We start from the raw sequence: 26,811 nt of genomic DNA on the forward strand, positions 1-26,811 counted from the left end.
CTCCTTACTCTTAGCTGTTCCCTTCATCTGGCAACTCTGCGCATGCGAACCCTGGGAACAGGCTCCAGCTGTTCATCTGCCTCACTGATGTCTGACTCCAAAGGCAGCTGATAACTGGCATCTGGCTCTGGCCCCCTCTCTGCCTTCAATGCAGAGCCCTCATTAGAGCTTTCCCGAGACTCCACAACTGGCCCATGTTCCTCCCCAACCTCCTCACTGTCCGAATCTGTTGCCAGATCTGCTGGCCACTGGTGGGCCACAACAATACATCCCAAAATATAATTTGCCATTTTTAAATCTGCATTACAGTATAGTAGTTAAGGTGTTGGATAACTGCATGGGTTACTTTAGGCCAGTCACACTCTGTCAACCCTAAACCGAAAAACTGGAAAACATCAACCCACACTAGACCAATGTAGTAAATTACATTTAAGATCTATAAACTTCAACGAAGAGGTTGTCATCCTACAGATGGATCCAACTGATAATAATCAAAATCAGAATAGAGCTGGAAGGAACCTTGGAAGCCTTCTAGTCCAGCCCCGCTGCTGAAGCAGGAGATCCTATACCCGTAATGGCAAACCTATGGCACGCGTGCCACAGGTGGCACACAGAGCCATATCAGTGGGCACGCAAGCTCAGCTCCGGCGTGCATGCGTGCACCAACCACCTGGGTTTTGGGCCTTTTGGGCCCACCGGAAGTCAGGAAACAGGCTGTTTCTGGCCTCTGGAGGACCTCCGGGGGGGGAGGCCCATTTTTCGCTCTCCCCAGGCTCCTAGAAAGGCTCTGGGCTCCAGGGTGGTGGGGAAAGATCCTAGAAAGCCTCTGGAGCCTGGGGAGGGCGAAAAACGGGCCTACCGAGCCCACCTTGCCATTGTGTGCCAAAAGCGGGGGGAGTGCGGGGGGGTCGTGTGCATATGTACGGGTGGTGGGGCGCATAGAATTATGGGTGTGGGTACCCATGCACATGACACACACACCCCACATTCTCCCCGCTTTTGGCACGCAATGACAAAAAGGTTCGCCGTCCTATACCATTTCAGACAAGTGACTGTCCAGTCTCTTCTTAAAAACTTCCAGGGATGAAACACCACAACTTCTGGAGGCAAGCTGTTCCACCAGTTAATTGTCCTCACTGTTTGGAAGTTTCTCCTTAATTCCAGGGTCCTTCTCTCCTTGGTTGGTTTCTATCCCTTGTTTCTTGTCTTGCCTTCTAGTGTTTGGAAAATAAATTGACCCCACTGTGGTAGCCTCTCAAATACTGGAAGACTGCTATCATGTCCTCCCAGGGTGGATTTGATTTAAATCGAGTTGATTTAAATCACAATTTAAATCATGATTTAAATCACTAGTAAAAAGGCTTGATTTAAATCAACTCGATTTAAATCATAATTTTTAAAGAGCAACTGTCATCTCTGCTACTCCTTTGACCCACCGATAGTCCCAGCGTTGCAGAATATACAGCCTCATGCTACATAACTAAGCTCCATTTCATGCTGAATAAACTAAATTATTTATGTATTTTAAATAGAAAACTATCTTACGATATTTTTACCCCAAAAGTTTTTTATTAAAATAAATTCGATAAAAATCAAAAAAATCCAATTTAAATCAAAAAAATCTGATTTTTTTATTTTTTTTAAAAAATCATTGATTTTTATCCACCCTGTGTCCTCCATAGTCTTTTTTTTTCTCTAGACTAGCCAAACCCAAATCCTGCAACCGTTCTTCATATGTTTTAGTCTCCAGGCCTTTAATCATTTTAGTTGGTCTTCTTTGCATTTTTTCCCCAAGTCTCAACATCTTTTTTCTAGTGTGGTGACCAAAACTGGATGCAGTATTCCAGGTGTGGTCTTAGATACACACATACATACATACACCCTTCCACCTACACAGACACACAATCTGTATAGGCAAGGGTCTCCAACTTTTCTTGGACCAGCGGGTATCGTCCCCATTTTGGGAATACGTTGCAATCACTCAGATTAACAGATTAACAGAGTTGGAAGGGACCTTATAGGTCATTTAGTCCAACCCCCCGCTCAAGCAGGAGACCCTACACCATTTCTGACAAATGGCAGTCTAATCTTTTCTTGAAAGTCTCAAGTGATGAAGCTCCCACAACTTCCAGAAGGCAAGCTGTTCCATTGGTTGATTATTCTCACTGTCAGAAAGTTCCTCCTCATTTCTAGGTTGAATCTCTCCTTAGTCAGTTTCCATCCATTATTCCTTGTCTGGCCTTCAGGTGCTTTGGAAAACAGCTTGGCCCCCTTCCTCTCTGTGGCAGCCCCTCAAGTATTGGAAATCATGGAAATGGAAATCATTCAAAGGAAATAGCTATGCACAGCTTTCCTGCTGTGCAGGACAGTCAGAGTGGAGACAGCCAATAACAAAAACCCTGTAAAAGGCATTTCCTTGCAAATTTTCCTTGTGACACCCCTCTCCCACATTATGAACCTCAAGCATATTTGCTACAGAATAAGCTCAAACCAGAAACAGTACTTGCACTCTCATTCTTGATATTCAAATTTCTGAAGACTTGCTTTCTAAAAGCCTATTTGGGGACAAAGGAGTAGATGAGTCATAGAATAAGGATGCTGTTAAGCAATCTGGTTGACTATTATATGTGATACATTTTATATGTTTATTGCACAGGATAACACTGTATTATTTTCCTTCTCAGCTGCCTGGAGCCTATGGGATACAATAAATTTAAAATACTGTAATAATAGCTCTGCAATAGCTGAAATAGCTATAATAAAAGCACTTGTGATCATTAAATAAATGCAAATGAAACGTAAATAATTCTGGAATAATTGTCTTTTTTCTCTTCCTAAGCAAACTTCTCCTAATAGCCACTAGCTAAGTGGCTAAGAAAAACTGATAGAAGGCTTAAAGAAGATAAAAACATGGCAAGTATTTTGGATTTAGACTGTCCTTGAATAATCCAGATTTTGAACATCACAGGCATGGGTTTTTTTTGTATGTAGGTCTTGTTCTTTGTGCTATAAGATTTTCTTTAAAATTATTGCTTGACTTAAGCATTTGTAAGACATGAGACAACTACAGACTTCAGAACGATTAATAAAAGAAACCCAAAGGTGCTTTTTCAAGAGGCAACTGGACTTCCTGGTTTTTCTTTGAAGACGTTTCGCTTCTCATCCAAGAAGCTTCTTCAGCTCTTCCTTTATAAAGGAAAACAGCAAAGTCTGAACAACAGTACTTCCAAGCCACTCAAAAGCTGAAAACATGGCAAGGGAATCTCAAAGCTTGGTGAGGAGGTGCACGTGTCATAAATACGTTAAAAAAACTGAGCTGTTCACAGTGATGTCTCTATCAAGGATCCCATATCTGGCCGTCCTCCTGGATGCACGGCTGTCTTTAGAAGAGCATATGACGGCCAGGGGGGCTTTTTATCAGGTCCGCCTGATTCGCCAGTTGCGTCCCTTTCTGGACCGGGACGCCTTGCGCACAGTCACTCATGCCCTTGTTACCTCCCGGCTGGACTACTGTAATGCTCTCTACATGGGGCTCCCCTTGAAGAGCACTCGGAGGCTCCAACTGGTCCAGAATGCAGCCGTGCGGGTAATTATGGGTGCAACTCGTTGCGCCCATGTAACACCTCTCCTGCGCGAGCTGCACTAGCTGCCAGTGGTCTTCCGGGTGCGATTCAAGGTGCTGGTTACCACCTTTAAAGCGCTCAATGGCTCAGGACCTGGGTACCTATGAGACCGCCTTCTGCCACCGATAGACTCCCACTGACCAGTTCGCTCCCACAGAGAGGGACTCCTCAGGGTGCCGTCAGCCAAATTATGTTGGCTGGCGACACCCAGGGAGAGAGCCTTCTCTGTGGGGGCACCTGCCCTTTGGAATGAACTGCCCCCGGACATACGCACAATCTCTGACCTCCGAGTTTGCCACTGTGCTCTTAAGACCCTGCTCTTCCGACAGGCAGGGCTAGCTTCATAATTGAGTTTTAAATTCGGAATTCTTAAATTTTTGGGTTTTTTAGCTAATTGGCCTTGAATGTAATACTTTTAATAATTTTTAAATTTAAATTGTGATATTTGTATTGTGTTTTTACCTGGCTGTACACCCGCCCCCCCGAGTCCTTCAGGAGAGGGGCGGTATAGAAATAAAATTATCCTATCCTATCCTATCCATAGTAAGGAACAGTACATTAGAAAGCCTACATCCAAGGAGCTACAGGTAATCCTTGATTTACAACCACAATAGAGCCCAAAATTCTTGTAGCCTCATGTAGAGTGCTTTACAGTAATCTAACATGCAAGGTTGTTGAAACATTTAGATCACTGCAGGCATTTTTTCTCGGGTCCAAGAATGGCTACAGCTGTCAATTTTATACAGCTGTCAAAAATATAGCTATTCCAAGCCAAAAATAGGCACTCTTCGCCATGGCAGTCACCTGGGCCTCCTCCCCATGCTGTCCATCTGCTCTTATAGGACAACCACAGTTTAATGTAGAAGAAGACCAATTTCTCTGCTTGTTTATAATATTCCACATTGATGGAGATTCCTCATATCCTGGACATAAACTGTTTCAACTCCTACCCTCAAAACGACGCTATAGAGCACTGCACACCAGAACAACTAGATACAAGAACAGTTTTTTCCCGAACGCCATCACCTGCTAAACAAATAATTCCCTCAACACTGTCAAACTATCTACTAAGTCTGCACTACTATTAATCTTATCATCATTCCCACCACCCATCTCCTTCCACTTATGACTGTATGACTGTAACCTTGTTGCTGGTATCCTTACGATTTATATTGATATTGTTTCCTGATTGCTTATTTGTAACCTATGACTATCATTAAGTGTTGTACCTTATGATTCTTGATGAACGTATTTTTTATTTTATGTACACTGAGAGCGTATGCACCAAGACAAATTCCTTGTGTGTCCAATCACACTTGACCAATAAAGAATTCTATTCTATTCTATTCTATTCTATTCTATTCTATTCTATTCTATTCTATAGCTGTTCAGTGTCTGTTTCCTATTTCTAACACAGTAGGAACAAACTTAAAGAAGGGTGCAATTAGGGACACAGGTACTCCTCAACTTACGACCGCAATTGGGCCCAAAACTGATGTTGCTAAGTGAGACATTCATTCAGTGACTTTTGCCCCATTTTTACGACGTTTCTTGACACAGTTGTTAAGTTGAATCATTGCAGTCGTTAAATTAGTAACACGGTTGTTAAGCGAATCGGGCTTCCCTATTGACTTTGCTCATCAGAAGATCACAAAGGCTGTTCACGTGACCCCCAGGATACACTGCAATCGTCATAAATATGAATTAGTTGCCCAACATCCGAATTTTGATCATGTGATCACCATGGGGCTGCTGCGATGGTCGGAAGTGTGAAAAATGTCATTGTAACTTTGAAATGTCACTAAACGAACTGTTGTAAGTCGAGGACTACCTGTCTTGAGTTTGGACAGCAACTGAGCTCTTCCTAGAATTGAGGAAGCATAGCAGGGGTCTCCAAACTTGACAACTGTAAGCTGTCCAGAGAGTGCTGAAAGCAGGGGTCTCCAACCTTGGAAACTTTGAGACTTGTGGACTACACTTCCCAGAATTCCCCAGTCAGCACGACCGACTGAGGAATTCTGGGAATTGAAGTCTACGAGTCTTAATTTCTCTTACTTAACAGTTTTATATGTTATACTCATTTAGCCATTGTCTAACAAAAAAAAAAAGCATTTTATATATTTTACTATTACATTAATTTCATATTTCATCTTTCATCTCAATACTTTATTATCTAGCCATTGATAAAACAAATCCCAAATCAAATAATATTGTTTATCTTCCTGTTCTCTCATTTCAAATGTCAATTTACTCATTTTAACACACTCCATAATTTTTTAAATAACTTCCTCCTCAGTAGGTATCTTCTCACTTTTCCAATTTTTAGCAAATACAATTCTAGCCACTGTTAAGACATTCACAATTAAATATCTCAGTTCTTTGTTATATATTTCTGGTAAAATCCCTAATAAAAATATCTCTGGTTTAAAGTCAATGTGTTTCTTTGTCATTTTTTTCCAACCATGTGTGGATCTTGTTTTTTCTTTTGAAGATGTTTCGCTTCTCATCCAAGAAGCTTCTTCAGCTCTGACAGGATAGTGGGGAATAGAAGGATTTATACTCATGGTAGACATTTGCATCCTTTTAGAGGGTCCTTGAATCACTTGGAGGTTTATCTGTGTCCTCAGGGTCACCTGAGTAAGTGCTCCTGGTTCCTGTAGTCTGCAATTTTTTCCCTCTCTGGAAATCCATTCCTACTCCCACACCATTCCAAGGGTGTTCAATCCCAAATTGTATAGCTAAAAGTCTGTAGAGATTCTCAGGCATTCAGGTCATGGTTGTCATGACTCAGGTTAATTAAATGGTTAAAATACAATGCACCACTTCATGCAGAGACTCCCAGCTTTAGGGGCCATTGCAAAACATGTACATCCTAATGCCCATTCTGTTTATATAACAATATAGCCCTCAATCATCACAGATTTTAAGTATTTTGGGATGAGCCAGAAGAAACTGCCTTAGCAAAGTTTTAGCTACGTAAGTTTTCCGTACAGAGGGATGTCCTTCATCCACTCGACCTTAAGCATTTAAATCTATAACATTGTTTGGGAATATTTTTGGCCTTCCTAATCAGTGCAACTCCCTATTCAGAGAGACCTGCTGGGTGACACTTGAGATTTGAAGTGTGTGGGTTATAAATATAACCTATCTTCCAGCCAGATGACAAACACCAGGCAGCTGAGTTGCCTTTGAATGCGTACAGAACTTTTCATGGGCCAAATGCAAAAAACAACTGTAAAAAAGAGGCAACCCAACAGCTAAAAGCAGAGACGCCTTGAAATATATTTTCTTCGATCTCATAACAAAGATCGAATTGTAAACAGAAGTCAAGATAATTTAGATAAAGATGTAAGTTTAAGATAGAGATATTTAGAAGTAGAATTTGTATAAAGAGGTTAAATAGGTTAGAGATACCGATGCAGAAAAGTTGTTATTAGTATTGAAATTTTGATATGTTTGTTTTTGGTTCTTTATATTTTTTGTTTTGTGTGTGTGTGTGTGTGTGTGTGTGTGTTTCTTGCTTTTTTTGTGTATTATGTTTCTTTTTGTACTGTGTATTTTAATCTTTGGAAATTTAATAATTTTTTTAAAAAAAAAGAAATATATTTTCTTAATAAGAGGAATAAAGCAAAGCGTTGAAAGGAAGAAAAGTATTTCCCCTATTACTGCTTTCATGTTTGTCAGATTCCTCTGGACTTTAAAAAAAACAAAACATATTTTCTGTCAGATTTCGATGCTATCTCAAAATAAATGAACTCCCAAACTGCCGATCTTTAAGGAAATTTTCTCTTTATTCGAGCACAGCAATCTGATCCTGACTCTTTTTGTGGTCAGTACTGACCTTTACCCCCAATCCCTCCCTTTCCGATCCCCAATTCTCTGCTTCTCATTGGCTATGTTCCAAGTCACTTTCCTGATTCCTTTTTCGTCAGGTCACAGGAATGTCTCCCCCCTCCCCATCTCCGAGGAGACAGAATCTTCAAAGGGATTTAGCAGGCAAAAGTTCAGGCTTCTCCTCCCTTTTCTATGTCAGTTGTGAGATGCTGACATCTTACAGGAAGTCCTCAACTTACGACCATAATTGAGCCCCAAATTTCTGTTGCTAAGCGAGACATTTGTTAAGTGCGTTTTGCCCCATTTGACAACCTTTTTTTGCCACAGTTGTTAAGTGAACCACTGAATTGTGGTTCAGTTAATAACATGGTTGTTAAGTAAATCTGGCTTCCCCATTAACTTTGATTATTGGAAGGTCACAAAAGGGGTTCACATGACCCCGGAACAATGCTACCATCATAATATGAACTAGTTGCCATGCATCCAAATTTTGATTACAAAACCAAGGGGATGCTGCAACGGTCATAAGTGTGAAAAACCATCATAAGTCACTTTTTCAGTGCTGGCGTAATTTCAAACGGTCACTAAATGAACTGTTGTAAGTCGAGGGCTACCTGTATATATTTAGTGACTTTCTCAACTAAAATGCTGCCTTTCTGTCAGTGCTTCCAAACGGGCTTGTAATTTAAAATAATGGCTTACAATTATTTGCACTAATTTTCTTTTAAAGAGGAGAAACTTAAATGGAGAAAAAGAACTCTGAAAGTAAAGTAGAAGAAAATGTAATACTTCAAATATGAGTTTTATTTCTTTAAATATAAAGGAAGATGAGAACGTTACCCTAGCCAGGACAGAAAAGTTTATGCCTTAATAAATGTATTGATTTTAGGTGCCGTAAGATTTTTATGCTGTCTTGGCTCCTAACGGCAGTTATTTTAGGTTCCTAAGAAGGAAATCTAAATGTTTTAGGGAAGATTTTTAACATGATGGAGCAGTCAAGGGTCCATACAAATCAAACTCTCTGAAATGTATCTAAATATTCCTGTTCCCATCTAGAATATCAACATGATCGGCACGATGTAGAGATCAGCAGCCAAATTGTAGAGATCAGCAGCCAAACCAACAATGTGCCAATGGAGTTCTGTTTATGCAACAAATTTTCCTCTCCTCTCCTTTTGCGGCAATCTTAGGTGCCATTTCTGAGCATTCCCCAAATTTATGATGCAGATTATAAAATAAGCAAGGAAATCACTTCCAGCCTTGATCACAATCTTGTATTGTATTGTGTCTGGAGGCTGTTTAGTTCTGGATGGGGAAAAGCAGACTTAATATTGGAACACTGCTTTCATGTCAACCTTAGTCCTTCTTTTCATTAAATCAGACCAGTGGTGGGTTCCTCCCGGTTCGGTCCGGTTCGGCCAAGCCGGTAGCAGTGACGATATGACGTCACCAAACCGGTTCTCCCCCCACCCCCCCACCCCCCCACGTTATTCTTACCTTTTATTTGGTCCCACCCCCAATCTATTGCTGCCTCCTGAGTCCCAGCTGATGACTAGAGGGAAAAAAACTGTTTAAACTCTTACCGCTGGGCTTCAAAGGGCCGTTCTACAGCTAATCAGTGTTAAAAGCAAACAAATGAGTCGGGTCGTAAGTGCGAGGACTGGTCGTAAGTGCAAGGACCTTCCAGAAATGACTCTGACCAGCTAGCCACGCCCACTAGTCACATGACCTCCAAGCCACACCCACAAAATAAGCCACGCCCACAGAATCGGTAGTAAAAAAAATTTAGAACCCACCCCTGAATCAGACCAGCTCATTCCTAACAAAACCGATCATCCTTTTAGATCCTGAGGGTTGGAGATGTCATCATCGTTGATCTTGGAAGAGGCTGCATTTTTCCGTTTGAGACTGGTGAGCAACTTGGACTAAAAAATATTGCTGAAAAGTAGGTGGCAAAGATGGCCAGAAGGGACTTTGCCCAGGTTCATTTTGTGTACGTGTTGCATCCTTTCTATGATCAGAAGGACCTTCAGAAAATCACTGATTCTCAGGGTGGATTTGATTTAAATCGAGTTGATTTAAATCACAGTTTAAATCATGATTTAAATCACTAGTAAAAAGGCTTGATTTAAATCAACTCGATTTAAATCATAATTTTTAAAGAGCAATTGTCATCTCTGCTACTCCTTTGACCCACAGTTGACTCACCGATAGCCCCAGTGTTGCAGAATATACAGCCTCATGCTACATAACTAAGCTCCGTTTCATGCTGAATAAACTAAATCATTTATATATCTTAAATAGAAAACTATCTTAAGATAGATTTTTACCCCAAAAGTTTTTTATTAAAATAAATTCGATAAAAATCAAAAAAATCCAATTTAAATTTTTAAAAAATCTGATTTTTTTGTTTTTTTTTAAAAAAAATCATTGATTTTTATCCATCCTGCTGATTCCCTTTTCATGGTCATCTCACTATTGGATTATTGCAATACACACCATATGGGACTGCCCTTGAAGACTATCAGGAGGTTCAAAATGCAGCAGCACAAGTCGTTTGCCCAGATAAACTGGCATTAACACCAGACAAACAATCAAGCAAAAAACACTTTAATCAAGAAACTAGCAAGGAGAAAACCACACCCCTATCAACACTGAAAGGTTAAGCTACTGTGTATTAACAGGGAGCAAACCCCACACTTATTAGTACTGTTGCTGTTACCTAGTTTGATAATGAAATGTCCAGCAAGCAAACAATCAAACTCAAAGCACTAAGGACCCAGAATTCAATCATGAACTACCTATACCAGTAATGGCTAACCTTTTCCAGACCAAGGGCTCAAAGCGCACACCCAAACCCCCAAAATGCAATGTATGTATGGCCCCCATGCATGTCCCCTGCCCCTATGCATGCTCCCCTGCATATGCCCCACCCCCTGCACATGCATGCTGCCCCCTCCCCCCTGCCTCCCTGTGCATACGCGGCACAGACCCGAAGACCAGCTGACTGGCAGGAGGTGTGCGCGCACATGTGGTGGAGCTGAACTGGGGTGACAGCTCGCATGCCCACAGAGAGGGCACTGTGTGCCACCTGTGGCATGCGTGCCATAGGTTCGCCATCACAGACCTATACTGTATTATCTTCTTTTGAAAAGCGTAGTTAAATCACTAGAGTCAGTGTCTGTGTCTCTCCTTCAATTCTACCAAAGATGCAGGTATCAGCGTTTCGATGCTGTCATAGAGAGCAGAGGAGAGAGAGAGATAAGCTCTGAACTTTTGCCTGCTAAATCCCTTTGAAGTCGGGTTGTCGTGGAAATGAAGGGGGGAGACATTCCTGGGAAATGACGAGACAAGAAGTCTGAAGAATGACTTGGAAGATAGCCAATGAGAAGCAGAGATTTGGGGATCGGAAAGGGAGGGATTGGGGGGCAAAAGGTCAGTCTTGTCCGCATCGAGTCATGATCCGGTGGCTGTGCTCAATTAAAGAAAAGATTTCCTTAAAGATTGGCAGCTTGGAAATTCATTTATTTTGAGATAGCATCGAAGTCTGACAGCAGGCAGATGGCATAACTTTTTCCCCAAACAAAAAGTTTCCCTTAGTTTCTAAACAATGTGCAACACACATTCCAAAGTTAGGTAACCAGCTCCCACTAACTGAAATTCTACAAAAGGCATTTGACCACAGATATCGCAGACATTAATCGCATCCCAAATAAACCTCTACAATGCACATCGCTCCTTCACAGATTCCAACCACATCAGTCCTAATCGTCCCAGATTTATGAGAGACAAGACTATGGAGAACAGGAAATCTAAACCATAATCCCATGACAATCACTGAAATAAAATAGCACTGCTACACATTTCAAAAATTGCTTCCAAAGTTTATTTAGGAATAGTGAATGCTTCTGTTAGAACCAGGCATGCTGCAAACACGATAATCCAGTCTGAATAATGCTGTCACCTTCCTCCAATTTATTCATAACCATCGTTTGGGTTTCAAACAATGAAATCAAGAGCGAGTATGAATTGGAAGTAAAAAAAAAAACACCATTTTTTTTAAGAAACCATCCAAACTAAAACCATTCTTCCTGATATGCTAGCCGCCTAGGTTTTATTTTTTTTTATTGCAGATCACTAAAGCATGTGAAACTCCTCTTAAAATTTTAAATATAAATATTTGTTTTTTCTTGTGTTACTTCTTGTTGTTTGTACATGTTTGATTTTAATGTTGTTTTAATGTGTTTAAAATAAAAAACTTTTTAATAAAAAAAATTTAAATATAGGTGATCCATAACTTAAAACCATTCGTTTAGTGACCGTTCGAAGTTACAGTGGTGTTGAAAAAATGGCTTACAATCAGAGGTGGCCCATGCGTGGAAGGCCATGCGCATTCACATTCACATTTGCGAACCGGTAGGAAAAGTAAGTTAATACCACCCCGTGCTTGCAATTGGTCATCACAATTGGTCATCTCTGCATCCCCATGGTCAAAATTTGGGAGCTTGGCAACTGGCAGGTATTTATGATGCTTTCAATGTCCTGGACCTGGGGTCACATGACTGCTGTTTGCAATTTTCCCAGCCGACTTCTGACAAGCAAAATCAAAGGGAAAGCCAGATTTGCTTAACAACTGTGTGAATGATTTAATAATCACAATTTCGATGGTTGTCTCCCCTCCCCGACAGTCATGTAATATTTCAGGCACTCAACAACCAGCCGTTTGCAGTGTCCTACACAGTCATATGACCATATTTTGCTGAAAACTGACATTGATTTCTTGTTCTTTTGGCAAAAAGAGCCTTGGTAGTACAGTGGTCTAAGGCACCCTGTTATTAAGCTAGTTATTAAGACCAGCTGCCTGCAATTACTGCAGGCTCAAGGTTGACTCAGCCTTCCATCCTTTCTAAGGTAGGTAAATTGAGGACCCAGTTGTAGGGGCAATAAGCTGACTTTGTATAAATATACAAAAGAATGAAGGCTATTGCTTAGCGCATTGTAAGCCGCCCTGAGTCTCCGGAGAAGGGCGGCATATAAATCAAATTTTAAAAAAAAATTGACCACAGCAAATCATGGCTTTGCTTAACAACAGTGGTGTTTGCTTAACGACCACTGGAAAAAAAAGTCATAAAATTGGGATTGTCGTGTGGGTGACCATAACTTATAACCACGATCTGCAAGCTCCATTTACTATCGTATGTCAAGGACTGCTTGTACTCTATTTCCCACCACGTCAACTCAGTTTAATCACAACTGGTGTCAGCAGTGGATGCCAAACTTCCAAAGGATCTGCCTAAACCAGGGCTGTCAAACTCAAGGCCCAGGGGCCGGATCCAGCAGGGTGCTTAGATCTGGCCAGTAGTGGGTTTCAAAATTTGTCGCTACTAGTTTGCTTGTGGGCATGCAGAGCCTCCCGCCACCAGGGTAAACCGGTAGCAACCCACCACTGGATCTGGCCCGCGGGGCTGCCCTGGAAACAGCGAAGGACCAGCCCGCAGTGCCTCTGCCAGGGAAATGGAGCTCGGGAGGGCCATGGGCGGCCCTCCTGAGCTCCGTTTTCACTGGCAGAGGGTTGCAGGAAGCCGTCACAGCTGAAAACAGAGCTTGGGAACCTGTTTTCGCTGGCAGAGCGCTTGGGCCACCACAGGCACCCCAACACGAGTGACATTGAGCTGGCCACGCCCCCCTGGCCATGCCCACCCTGGCCCCGAGGTCAAACACAACCCTGATGCAGCCCTCAATGAAATCAAGTTTGACACCCCTGGCCTAAATCAAAAATGTGACCGGAACTATGAAAAATTTGAGTGCCAATTTTAAAAAACAGAGGGAATGCAGAATGCAGGAATGCAGGTGACTTTGAGTTCTAATCTTGCCTTGGGTATAAAAACCGGCTGGATGATTTTGAGCCAACCACTAGGTGACTGTGAGTTCTAGTTCTGCCTTGACTCTAGTTCAGTCAACCACTAAGTGACTGTGAGTTCTAGTCCTGCCTTGGGCATGAAAGCCAGCTGGATGATATAGGGCCAGTCATTCTCTCTCAGCCCTGTCTACCTCACAGGGTTGTTGTTGAAAGGCAAATAGGAGGCAGATGTATTAGGTATGTTCACCATCTTGAATTATTTATAAAAACATTAAAGACAGGATAAAAATCTAATAAATGAGTAATAAATAATAAGGATCGTTGGTGGAGATAAAGAATCTTTCTCTTTCTCTTTCTCCACTTCTATATAAAGTGAGTGTGTGTGTATAGACTTTTTAATGTATTTGTTCTATAAATGTATAACTTTTACTTGTATAAAATGATATTTAACAAAATTATTAGGAAAATAAAGTGTCTACTATTCTAGACTTGCCATGCCTGGCTACACTTACAATAGCTAAACGGAGAAAAGAGCCAAGGTGGTGCAGTGGTTAGAGTGCTGTACTCCAGCTACTTCAGCTGACTGCTAGTTCAGCAGATCAGTGGATCAAATCTCACCAGCTCAAGGTTGACTCAGCCTTCCATCCTTCCGAGGTGGGTAAAATGAGGACCCAGATTGTTGGGGGCAATATGTTATTTAGTATACTGTTGATTGTTGTAAGCCATCCAGAATCCTCAGAGAGTGGGTGGCATAGAAATATGATTAATAAAATAAATAAAAGTTAAAAATTAGCCAAGTAGAGTTGCTGATGTTTCAGAAGTCAAATCCATCCAGCAATGCACCTTTCTGAGATCCATTTGTCCTCATTTTTTTCCCCCTCTAACTTCAGGAAGCAGCCTCTTGAGTGCCTCTATTTTCCCCAACATAACCGCACATGTATCGATAATTTCCATTGATTTAATGAGCCTTATGCTCTGCTTCCTTATACTTTGAGAGAGCTACTAAAAAGATGAAACTTGAGAAGAGGTTTTTACAAAAAATCATTCCAAATTTGAATAAAGGTGACCTTGCAGGAATCTACAAATCTTTCTGAAGAAAAATCTTTTTAATAAGAGGATCTGCTGTCACAGATTTTCTCCAATTTAAGAGAAGAGAGCTGGATGGAGAGGTAAAATCAGTGGGAATTTTGGGGTAACCATGTTATTTTGAGCTCAAGCAACTACAAAAGGAGATTTTTGTCTATTTATTACATATATTTCTAAGTGTACTTCTCAAGACTCTTACAACATCATCTATCCATCTATCTATCTATCTATCTATCTATCTATCTATCTATCTAGTCATTCATTCGATTTTCTTTAATCTCCAAACTCAACCAAATGACACGGGGCAGTTTACGGTTCCAATAAATTATCATAATCCCGATAAACTTCAATCAGGAGAAATTCAATGACATACAACAATCTCAGGTCCATAAATACAGCAATATGAAAACATAAAAATTACAGGTGGCATATTAAAACAAAATCTAGTTATACGTAACCACAAACAACAAAATTTCAGTCGTACTACAATTCCCTCCCTTTTGTACTTGCATTACCACATCAGATGCAAGTATGATAAGGGTTAAATTCTCATCCCAACCTTGGGACACACATTTCATCCCAAGTCTCATTCCTTGCCTGGGATAAAAACTGGACTTAATCCAACCATTTCTCCAAAGCCTGTTCAAATGAAACCATCTTGAGAGCCCTTCCAAAATTCCAACTGGGCAGGTGCCAAGGTGAATCTCTGGGGACAAGGGATGCCAAAGCATCTAAACCAACATAGCAGAAGATGGCGCCTGCGGGACGGATACGTCACGCACAGGCCACGCCTACCCCAGCTCTGCAAAGGGGAAAAAAACATCACAATATGTCAGGTGACAGAAAGATTTGGAATCAAAACCCTATTGGTAACCAATTCAGCAACTATTATGAGCCGCGGTGGCGCAGTGGTTAGAGTGCAGTACTGCAGGCTACTTTTGCTGCCTGCCGCCTGCAATTTGACAATTCAAATCTCACCAGGCTCAAGTTGACTCAGCCTTCCATCCTTCCGAGGTGGATAAAATGAGGACCCAAATTGTTGGGGACAATAAGCTGACTTTGTAAACCGCTTAGAGACGGCTGTAAAGCATTGTGAAGCAGAATGTAAGTCTAAGTGCTATTGCTATTGCTATTAAACAGGAACTATAATGCAATTAATATATAAATTCACAGGGTGTCTAAGAAGGTGCTTCATGCTTCATGTTGGGGGTGATTGATAGATAAATATCAGATCCCCCCCCCGGCGCTGTTCCTATTCCTTCCTCACCATCTTTTAGCTGTTGTATTTTGTATTTTTATATTTTATAGCATTTTCTTTATATAGTTTTATCTTTTTAATATCATAAGCCGCCCAGAGTTTACGCTGTGGTAAGATGGGCAGCCAATAAATTTAGTATATAGTATAAATAATAAGTTGCCCTAGGATGAAGCCATAAAGGACTTTCCAGATCAAAACCAATATTTGGACTTGAAACCGTGTTGGTAACCAACTCAGCAACTGTTAAATGGGAACTATCATGCAATTAATATATGAATTCACAGGGTGCCTGAGAAGGATGTTTGGAGGTGATCGATAGATTAATATCAGATTGCCCCACCCCTGCTGATCCTAGTCCTTCCTCCCCATCTTTTTAACTGTTGTGTTTTGTACTTTTATATTTTGTAGCATTTTATTTATATAGTTTTATCTTTTTAATATCGTAAGCCGCCCAGAGTTTACCCTGCGGTAAGATGGGCAGCCAATAAATTTGATAAATAAATAAATAAATAAATACGTTGCCCTAGGACAGTGATGGCTAACCTTTTTGTCATCGCGTGCCAAAAGTGGGAGGAATGTGGGGGAGTCATGTGTATGTGCGTGTCCACACCCATAATTCTATGTGCCCCCCCCCGTGCATGCACTCATGACCCCCCCCGCACTCCCCCTGCTTTTGGCACGCAATGGCACGGTGGGCACGGTAGGCCCGTTTTTCGCTTTCCCCAGTCTCCAGAGCCTTTCTAGGAGCCTGGGGAGGGTGAAAACAGCCTTCCCCACCTCCCCCAGAGGCCCTCCGGAGGCCGGAAACAGTGTGTTTCCTGACTTCCGGTAGGCCCAGAAGGCCTGAAAATCAGCTGGCTGGAGCTGAGTTCGCGTGCCCACCAATATGGCTCCGCGTGCCACCTGTGGCACCCGTGCCATAGGTTCGCCATCATGGCCCTAAGATGAATATTTAAATAAATAAATAAATAAATAAATAAATAAATAAATAAATAAATAAAACCAATATTTGGGCTCGGGAAACCTTATTGGTAACCAACTCAGCAACTGTTAAACAGGAACTATCATGCAATTGATGTATGAACATTTACGAGACCGCCTTCTGCCACCAATAGCCTCCCACCGGCCAGTACGCTCGCACAGAGTGGGCCTCCTCCGGGTGCCGTCTGCCAGACAATGTCGGCTGGCGACCCCCAGGGGGAGAGCCTTCTCTGTGGCGGCGCCCACCCTCTGGAACAACCTCCCCCCAGAGATACGTACAATAACAGACCTCCGGATTTTTCGTCGGGCCCTGAAAACCTATTTATTTCAACTAGCTGGGCTGGCTTGAGTTAAATTTTAAATTGATTTTAAATCGGATTGTTTTAATTTACGGCCAAAATATTTAATTATTTTAAACTGTTTTTTAAATTTTGTATGTTCTGTTTTTTACTTTGGCTGTTCACCGCCCTGAGTCCTATTTGGAGAAGGGCGGTATAGAAATGGAAACAAATAAAATAAATAAATAAATAAAATGAACGTGTGCATGTACGCACTCAGTCAAGCAAGCACGCCCGCCAGTAAACATGGTAGCAAGGACAGATGGTCTTATGCGCACATCTGTATGTTTATGAATTAGAATTAGGCTTGCAAATCACTCCATTCGACCTAAAACTAAACGCTACAAAGAATGGCTCTGCTGAGTCACAGAAGGCCAGCCAGAAGGTCAGCCCTGGAGAATGAAAAAGAAAACAAAACTCTGTTCTGAATTCATTACTCCCAAATAATGAGGGAGAAACCAGACAGTCAAGCCCCCACACTTCTATTCAGCTGAAGCTGACAGTTGCTAAAATGAGCATATCATACTTGGGACAGACAATGTGAAAAAAAGGAAAGGGGCGGCTGTATCTACTTTGCCAGTGCTGGGTGACAGCTGGAAAAGTTTAAACGGTTCAAGCTAAATATCAGAAGGAGAATGTGTGCCTTTCTTTCAAAGATCTCTGGCTACTTGTGACCTCAATGTGCTAAAAACCTAGAAGAGTCACTCTTTCGCGCATCAACTCCTCCTAAAATAAAATATATCTCCCCGGTTATGTTCAGTAGCTCCTAAATATAAGTGGCTGCGAGTTTAATTACCCTGCTTTTCCTCCTCCTAGCTAGGAAGTAGTTGCAAGTTTAATTATCACAAGGAACAGCCTACAGGTGGGAACTATTTGCCAGTTCAGCTTTAAGATGTGTGAACTTCAACTCAAGACTGGCTAGGAATTCTAGGAGTTGAAGTCCACACATCTTAAAACTAGCAGGGTTGAGAAACACTGAGCTAGCCAAATACATCTAGACTAGACTAGACTAGACTAGACTAGACTAGACTAGACTAGACTAGACTAGACTAGACTACAAGAGAATACAAGAGAATAGAAAGCTCACTGGGATTAGTGAGCTTCCTCTAATATAGACAAGTAACTTGATACTCTCTCAGACATTCCCAATTATAGACTAGACTAGACTAGACTAGACTAGACTAGACTAGACTAGACTAGACTAGACTAGACTAGACTAGACTAGACTAGAATAGAATAGAATAGAATAGAATAGAATAGAATAGAATAGAATAGAATAGAATAGAATAGAATAGAATAGGAATTCTTTATTGGCCAAGTGTGATTGGACACACAAGGAATTTGTCTTGGTGAATACGCTCTCGGTGTACATAAAAGAAAAGAAACGTTCATCAAGAATCATAAGAATCTTAATGATAGTCATAGGGTACAAATAGGCTACAAATAAGCAATCAAATCATATTAGGAAACAGTCAATATCAATCGTAAGGATACAAGCAACAAAGTTACAGTCATAAGTGGGAGGAGATGGGTGGTGGGAACGATAAGAAGATTAATAGTAATGCAGACTTAGTGAATAGTTTGACAGTGTTGAGGGAATTATTTGTTTAGCAGAATGATGGCGTTCAAGGAAAAACTGTTCTTGTGTCTACTTGCTCTGATGTGCAGTGCTCTATAGCGTCATTTGAGGGTAGGAGTTGAAACAATTTATGTCCAGGATGCAAGGGGTCTGTAAATATTTTCACAGCCCTCTTTTTGACTTTAATACTGCATTTAATATTGCATTAAATACATTTTTTTTAAATTTGATTTATATGCCGCCCTTCTCCGGAGACTCAAGGCGGCTTACAATGTGCTAAGCAATAGCCTTCATCCTTTTGTATATTTATACAAAGTCAGCTTATTGCCCTCACAACTGGATCCTCAATTTACCTACCTTAGAAAGGATGGAAGGCTGAGTCAACTGGCGAGATTCAAACCTGCAGTAATTGCAGGCAGCTGGTCTTAATAACAGGGTGCTTTAGACCACTGTACTACCAAGGCTCTTCATTTAATACCGCATCAACTCAGAAAACTATATACTATACTATACTATACTATACTATACTATACTATACTATACTATACTATACTATACTATACTATATACTAGTATATTACTATATTACTCAAGAGAACCTGGTTAAATTAGTACAGCAAACAAGAGCTTACTTTTCCACTTCGAAGAGATGCAGTTAGAAGTCACAAATATTTACCCCAAAAAATATTAAATACTGCTTTATTTTTGTCCCAGAGTGGAAATAAGGAATTGCAATCAAAGGCTTTTTTTTCCCTTTGTTCTTGCCTCACAATTGATTCTCAATACTCAAAGCTAATAAATATCGAAACTCCATTTATAATTAAACTCGATGTTTTGTCCAGGTTTACGAAAAATCAAAACAAATTTCCCTACAGATAAAATGATGAGGTAGGTTCACAAGAGGAAAGAGCGAATCTATAGCACAGACCTCAAAAGCAGGGCAGTAACAAAACGGATTTAGTCGAGAAAGAACAGACAGTCAATGTGGAACCAAGATCCTACGAGATACATTTGCAACCCCGATGAGTTCAACTTCACACTCCGGATTGTAGGAAATGCAGGCAAAAATGCATCTGTAGCTTAACCCATCATTCCCACTCCCTACTCCCCATCCTTGCAAAATATTGGATAGCAACTCACTGAATTTCACCTGTGGAAGTATAAATAAATAACTTTATTGTCATTGTATGGGTATACACAGTATACCCATACAACAAAATTCACTTAACACCCAAAGACCAGGTCCAACACACATAACAATCCCCAAACACACTCCCACCCACCACAAATTCCCCACCCCTAAACCACCCAAACATCTACACAACAGACCAAATAGTACTGTCCAATAGCTCACTGACGGTGGCCCTTTAGTTCATGGTTGAGTGCAATTATAGCTCTGGGATAAAAACTATTCAGAAAACATGTGGTTCAAGTTTTAATTGTTCTGTATCTTCTGCCAGAAGGCAACAATCCAAAAAGATTGCAAGCAGGATGAGAAGAGTCTCTGAGAATGTTATGCAACTTTCTCAAACATTGAGATTTTGAAGATGTCGTTCAGGGCTGGTAGCTGGAGGCCAATGATATTCTGGGCAGTTTTAATGATTCTCTGTAGAGTTTTTTTGTCCACTACAGAGCTTCTCCCATACCATGCAAGAATGCTGTATGTCAGGACACTCTCAATGGTGCTGCGATAGTAGAACAGAAGTAGATGCTGAGATAGATTTATCTTCCTGAGCATTCTCAGTTTATGACTGTAACTAAGCTAGAATTAGCTTAGATATTGTGGTCGTAAGTTGAGGCACCACATGACAAGACCGAATTTTTTTTTTTAACATATCTGTTGCAGTAGCTGCTCAGTAAACACTATGGTTGTTAAGCGAATCCTTTTTCCCCAATGGGTACTTTTGCCAGCAACTAGAAGTAAACACCAGAAACCAAAAAAAACCCAATCTCATCATAAATCATGGTCACACAAGAGCAGGATGATTCAAACAGCTGTAAAGATGAAAAGCTTGCTAAGCACCCAAGATGGAGTCATATGAGCACCCGGGGAAGTTGCATGCGGCCATCACAACTTTGAAAATTGGCCGTACTTAGCTCTGGGGAACTCTGTCATAACTTTGAATAGTCATTAAGTGACCGATTGTTAAGTCGAGGACTACGTGTTATAAGTAAGAAGGAAACATCCAGACAAGTCTATTACAACATTATCAGAAATTTACAGTGACCTGGTAAATTACCAGAATTAAGCTGATGCAGATAAATCAAAAAAAGACCACAAGAAACCAGTTTAGCAGCTTGGAAAGATATCAAGAAAGCAGAGATGAAACAATCATTATTAGCCAGAGAAGAAGTAGGAGGAGGAGGTAAGGTAAGATAGGAGGTAACGTAAATAGGAGGTAACATAAGAGGCTGAGAAACTGACTGGGTGTTTCATACAGCTCACTTAACTTTGTTACTTTGTTAACTCATTCCCAAGGTTTGCACCACATGCTGAATCATCAGCTAACCAAAATAGTTGGTTAGCAAAGTTCTAATTCACACACACACAAAAAAAACTCACACCAAGATCAATACTAAAATTAAGGTACTGAGTAAAGGCAGCTACTTTAACAAACACCTTTAACAGATCTGGTTCAATACACTGCATTGTGAGGAACACACAAGCTAAGAAGAAGAAAAAAAGTGACTTTTTCAGATCTGGCTGGCAACCCACGAACCAAAGACTCCTGGCAGAAGTTCCTTACCAATAAAGAAAGACAGGCAGGGCAGCTGATGGCTTAATCAGCAGAATTGGGCTACATGGCCAATAAAATGGGATGAGTTGCATACGGAGGAAGGAATCTATTCAGAGCTGTAACCAGCTCCGAAGTCTAACTTTTGGGGTCCCCCCCGGCAAAATGTTTGCTTCAAGTCCAAGTGGACTTGCAACTACAAAGATATATCCATTTGGAATAGAATTGGTTTGCCATTACTTTTAGATTAGATTAACAGAGTTGGAAGGGACCTTGTAGGTCATCTAGTCCAACCCTCACCCACCCGAGCAGGAGACCCTACACCATTTTTGACAAATGGCAGTCCAATCTCTTCTTGAAAGCCTCCAGTGATGAAGCTCCCACAACTTCCAAAGGCAAGTTGTTCCATTTCTTTCATGCTTTTTTTTTTAAAAAAACTTCCCAATCTGGCCTTCCCAACTTGGACATTACCTGGTGGTCTCCCAACCAAGCCCTCCCCATAACCAACTCCAACTCCCTTTCGCTTTTTCTACATCGCCTAGGCGCTGCCACCAAGCTGGGCATCAAGACAAAGTAGAAAGAAGCACACCTCCTGCCTTCTCTAGACCACTAAGGGGAGTCCTGGAAAATTGGGGTGAGGTAACCATTTGTGTGAAGTGGTGCAGGGTTTCCTGCCTAGGCAGGGGGTTGGACTAGAAGACCTCCAAGGTCCCTTCCAACTGTGTTATTCTAATCTAATACCCATGGCTCAGGACCTGGGTACTTGCGGGACCGCCTACTACCACCAATAGCCTCCCACCAGCCGGTACGCTCTCATAGAGAGGGTCTCCTCCGGGTGCCATCGGCCAAACAATGTTGACTGGCGGCCCCCAGGGGGAGAGCCTTCTCTGTGGGGGCACCTACTATCTGGAACGAGCTCCCCCCGGAGATACGGAGGTTTTATTTCATGGCTGTTCACCGCCCTGAGTCCTTCGGGAGTAGGGCGGTATACAAATTTAATAAAATAAAATAAATAAATAAATAAATCTAAAGATTAAAGCCGCGCTCTAAAGACCTTTTTATTTCATCAGGCGGGCCTGGCCTAATTTTCTCCCTCTTTTAAACGATTTTAATATTTTAACGTTTTTAATATCTTTAATACTTAAAGTCTAAATTGGTTTTAAATTGATTGGGGTTTTAATCTGTCTGGGCCAAACTATTTTATTTCTGCTTTTTAAATTTTGGATGTCTGTATTTTATTGTTGGCTGTTCACCGCCCTGAGTCCTTCGGGAGCGGGGCGGTATACAAATCAAATCAAAGTAAAAGTAAAGTAATCCATTCTAGAAGCGGAGGGGGAATAACTACAGGTCCGCCCAGCCTTTCCCATTCAGACGAATCGACCCCAGGGATGATGGAACTCCGCTGGGGATGAGGGGAGTTGTAATCCGAGACGGAAAGGACACGTTGGGGGGGGGTGGGGGGTGGGAAGGGGGTCAAAGCCTCGCCGGGCAACGGGCTGAGCTCGACCCCGCGGGAAACCAGGCCGGGCAGGGGAAAGGGACGCGGGAGAAGGTGGGAGCGCCGCGGAGGAGCCCGCCGATCCCGGGGGAAGGAATCCAGGCAGCCGCCGCTACTTACGGGCGAGTCGTAGGAGAAGGCACACTCGGTCTTGTAGACGCGATCGCCGGTCTTGGGCACCCGGATGGTGGGCATGTAGGGGACCAAGAGCTCGCCCACGTCCCCGGCAGCCGTCGGCGCCTCCCGCCCCTGAGCGAACAAGGCGGCCCGTTCCATCTTCCTCGACGCCGGCCGGACCCGAGAGCTGCGCTGGCTGGATGGCTGGATGGCTGGTTGGCCAGGGGCGCGAACGGACAGGCGGCCGAGCCCGGGCAAAGAGACGCGGACGAGGGGCAGAAGCGCGCAGCCGAGGCCGGCCCGGAGGGGCGGAGAGACGCTATTTTTAATCCAATGGAAGGCAGAGCAGCGGCGGCGCAGCTGCTTCTCCGAAAGCGGCCCCCACCCGCCCGTCCGTCCCGGGGAAGCCCTGCCGAAGACCGCACCCGGGGGGAGGGGGGGAGGGCTTGGCGGTCCGGTCGCCGCCCTCCCAGAGGAACAATACTCTGCACCTGCTCAGGAGCTCTCTTGCTCCCTCCCTCCCTATCTTAATTTCTCTCTCTCTCTCCCTTTTTCTCTCTCCCTCTCTCTTTGCCTCTGTCTCTACCTCCCTCCGTCTTTTTCCCTCTTTCTTCCTCTGTCTCTCACTCCCTCTCTCTCTCTCTCTTTGCCTCTTTCCATCCCTCCCTCCTTCCCTCTCTCTCTATCTTAATTTCTCTCTCTCTCTTTCTCTCTCTCCCTCCCTCTCTCTTTGCCTCTGTCTCTACCTCCCTCCGTCTTTTCCCCTCTTTCTTCCTCTCCCTCTCACTCCCTCTCTCTCTCTTTGCCTCTTTCCATCCCTCCCTCCTTCCCTCCCTCTCTATCTTAATTTCTCTCTCTCTTTCTCTCTCCCTTTTTCTCTCTCTCCCTCCCTCTCTCTTTGCCTCTGTCTCTACCTCCCTCCGTCTTTTTCCCTCTTTCTTCCTCTCCCTCTCACTCCCTCTCTCTCTCTTTGCCTCTTTCCATCCCTCCCTCCTTCCCTCCCTCTCTATCTTAATTTCTCTCTCTCTTTCTCTCTCTCTCTTTCTCTCTCCCTCCCTCTCTCTTTGCCTCTGTCTCTACCTCCCTCCGTCTTTTTCCCTCTTTCTTCCTCTCCCTCTCACTCTCACTCCCTCTCTCTCTCTCTCTTTGCCTCTTTCCATCCCTCCCTCCTTCCCTCCCTCTCTATCTTAATTTCTCTCTCTCTCTTTCTCTCTCCCTTTTTCTCTCTCTCCCTCCCTCTCTCTTTGCCTCTGTCTCTACCTCCCTCCGTCTTTTTCCCTCTTTCTTCCTCTGTCTCTCACTCCCTCTCTCTCTCTCTCTTTGCCTCTTTCCATCCCTCCCTCCTTCCCTCTCTCTCTATCTTAATTTCTCTCTCTCTCTTTCTCTCTCTCCCTCCCTCTCTCTTTGCCTCTGTCTCTACCTCCCTCCGTCTTTTTCCCTCTTTCTTCCTCTCCCTCTCACTCCCTCTCTCTCTCTTTGCCTCTTTCCATCCCTCCCTCCTTCCCTCCCTCTCTATCTTAATTTCTCTCTCTCTTTCTCTCTCCCTTTTTCTCTCTCTCCCTCCCTCTCTCTTTGCCTCTGTCTCTACCTCCCTCCGTCTTTTTCCCTCTTTCTTCCTCTCCCTCTCACTCCCTCCCTTTCTCTTTGCCTCTTTCCATCCCTCCTTCCCTCCCTCTCTATCTTAATTTCTCTCTCTCTCTTTCTCTCTCCCTTTTTCTCTCTCCCTCCCTCTCTCTTTGCCTCTGTCTCTACCTCCCTCCGTCTTTTTCCCTCTTTCTTCCTCTGTCTCTCACTCCCTCTCTCTCTCTCTTTGCCTCTTTCCATCCCTCCCTCCTTCCCTCCCTCTCTATCTTAATTTCTCTCTCTTTCTCTCTCCCTTTTTCTCTCTCTCCCTCCCTCTCTCTTTGCCTCTGTCTCTCCCTCCCTCCGTCTTTTTCCCTCTTTCTTCCTCTGTCTCTCACTCCCTCTCTCTCTCTCTTTGCCTCTTTCCATCCCTCCCTCCTTCCCTCCCTCTCTATCTTAATTTCTCTCTCTCTTTCTCTCTCCCTTTTTCTCTCTCTCCCTCCCTCTCTCTTTGCCTCTGTCTCTACCTCCCTCCGTCTTTTTCCCTCTTTCTTCCTCTGTCTCTCACTCCCTCCCTTTCTCTTTGCCTCTTTCCATCCCTCCTTCCCTCCCTCTCTATCTTAATTTCTCTCTCTCTCTTTCTCTCTCCCTTTTTCTCTCTCCCTCCCTCTCTCTTTGCCTCTGTCTCTACCTCCCTCCGTCTTTTTCCCTCTTTCTTCCTCTGTCTCTCACTCCCTCTCTCTCTCTCTCTTTGCCTCTTTCCATCCCTCCCTCCTTCCCTCCCTCTCTATCTTAATTTCTCTCTTTCTCTCTCCCTTTTTCTCTCTCTCCCTCCCTCTCTCTTTGCCTCTGTCTCTACCTCCCTCCGTCTTTTTCCCTCCCTCTCTATCTTAATTTCTATCTCTCTTTCTCTCTCCCTTTTTCTCTCTCTTCCTCCCTCTCTCTTTGCCTCTGTCTCTACCTCCCTCCGTCTTTTTCCCTCTTTCTTCCTCAGACTCCCTCTCTCTCTCTCTTTGCCTCTTTCCATCCCTCCCTCCTTCCCTTCCTCTCTATCTTAATTTCTATCTCTCCCTTCCTCACTCTTTCCCTCCCTCTCTCCCTCCCTCTCTCTTTCTCTCCCTTCCTCTCTCTCTCCTTGCCTGTCTCTCCCTCCATCGTTTTCCCTCTATCTCCCTCTGTGTCTCCTTCCTTCCCTCTCTCTTTGCCTCTTTCCATCCCTCCCTCCTTCCCTCTCTATCTTAATTTCTATCTCTCCCTTCCTCTCTTTTTCCCTCCCTCTCTCCCTCCCTCTCTCTTTCTCTCCTTTCCTCTCTCTCTGCTTGCCTCTGTCTCTCCCTCCATCGTTTTCCCTCTATCTCCCTCTGTCTCTCCTTCCCTCCCTCTCTGCCTTTTTCCATCCCTCCCTCCCTCTCTCTTTCTCTCCCTCCCTCTCTCCCTCTCCCCCTCTCCCTTCCTTACTCTTTCCCTCCCCCTCTCTCTCCTTCCTCTCTCTCTCCCTCCCTTTCTCTCCCTTCTTCTCCCTCTTTCCCTCCCTCTTTCTCTCCCTGTCTCTCCCTCCCTGTCTCTCTTTTTCCTTCTGTTTCTCCTTCTCTCCCTCCCTCCATCTCTCCCTTTGCCTCTTTCCACCCCTCCTTCCCTCTCTCTCCCTCCATATCTCTCTCCCTTCCCCCCTCCCCTCTGGAGGATGACAAATGGATTGCGTGAAACGTTGAGCATGATTGCATTCACACAAAAGGCTAACCAGGGTGGAGGAGGAAGGGAGTTACCTGCCACTTGCCAGGATTCATGCAATATCCAAGCCAAGGACAGGTAATCCTCAATTTACAACAGTTTGTTTAGTGACCTTCTGAAGTTACAAGAGCACTGAAAAAAGCGGCCATTTTTCACACTTAGGACCATCACAGCACCTCCAGGGTTACGTGATTTACATTTGGATGCATGACCACTGGTTCATTTTTACGACGGTTGCCATGTCCCCGGGGTCATGTGACCATCTTTTGCAAGCTTTTGACATGCAAAGTCAATGGGGAAGCCATTGACAATCGTCGTTACTAATTTAACAATGGCAGTGATTTGCTTAACAAATGTGGCAAGAGAAGTTGTAAAATGGGACAGATTTCTCCCATTTCGGGAGAAATAAACTCATAAACTCTGGGCTCAATTGTGGTCGTAAATCGAGGACTACCCCTACATCTTGGTTTGATGTCTGGGATGGGCAAACTAAGGGATGTTTTACCTAACCTTCTCCAATATGGGCATACTCCAAATCTAGTAAAACTCTTTTCTGGGTTGATATACCGAGCCCTAAAAGCCCTAAAACCTAGTGGTTAAGGCACTAG

The 26,811-nt window shown here is 43.1% G+C and overlaps 1 protein-coding gene across 7 annotated transcripts in view; it reads right to left on the reverse strand.

Annotated features, from left to right (window-relative positions):
• USP13 (ubiquitin specific peptidase 13) overlaps positions 1-23,396 on the reverse strand; it is a 109,586-nt gene extending 86,190 nt beyond the window's left edge. For 4 of the 7 annotated variants that reach the window (XM_034438924.3, XM_034438923.3, XM_087872497.1 and 1 more), the window contains exon 1: positions 22,913-23,323. In XM_034438924.3, coding sequence (XP_034294815.2) covers positions 22,913-23,068 — 156 coding nt within the window. In that variant the 5' untranslated portion in view covers positions 23,069-23,323. Of the gene's footprint in view, positions 1-22,912 lie in introns of all 7 variants that reach the window. The other 3 variants (XM_087872499.1, XM_087872498.1, XM_087872500.1) reach the window with 2 other exon arrangements.
• Positions 23,397-26,811: the final 3,415 nt, after the last annotated feature.

This window comes from Pantherophis guttatus, chromosome 6 (assembly GCF_059756535.1).
Source record: "Pantherophis guttatus breed Tessera chromosome 6, ASM5975653v1, whole genome shotgun sequence".
In the NCBI taxonomy this organism is placed as follows: Eukaryota; Metazoa; Chordata; class Lepidosauria; order Squamata; family Colubridae; genus Pantherophis; species Pantherophis guttatus.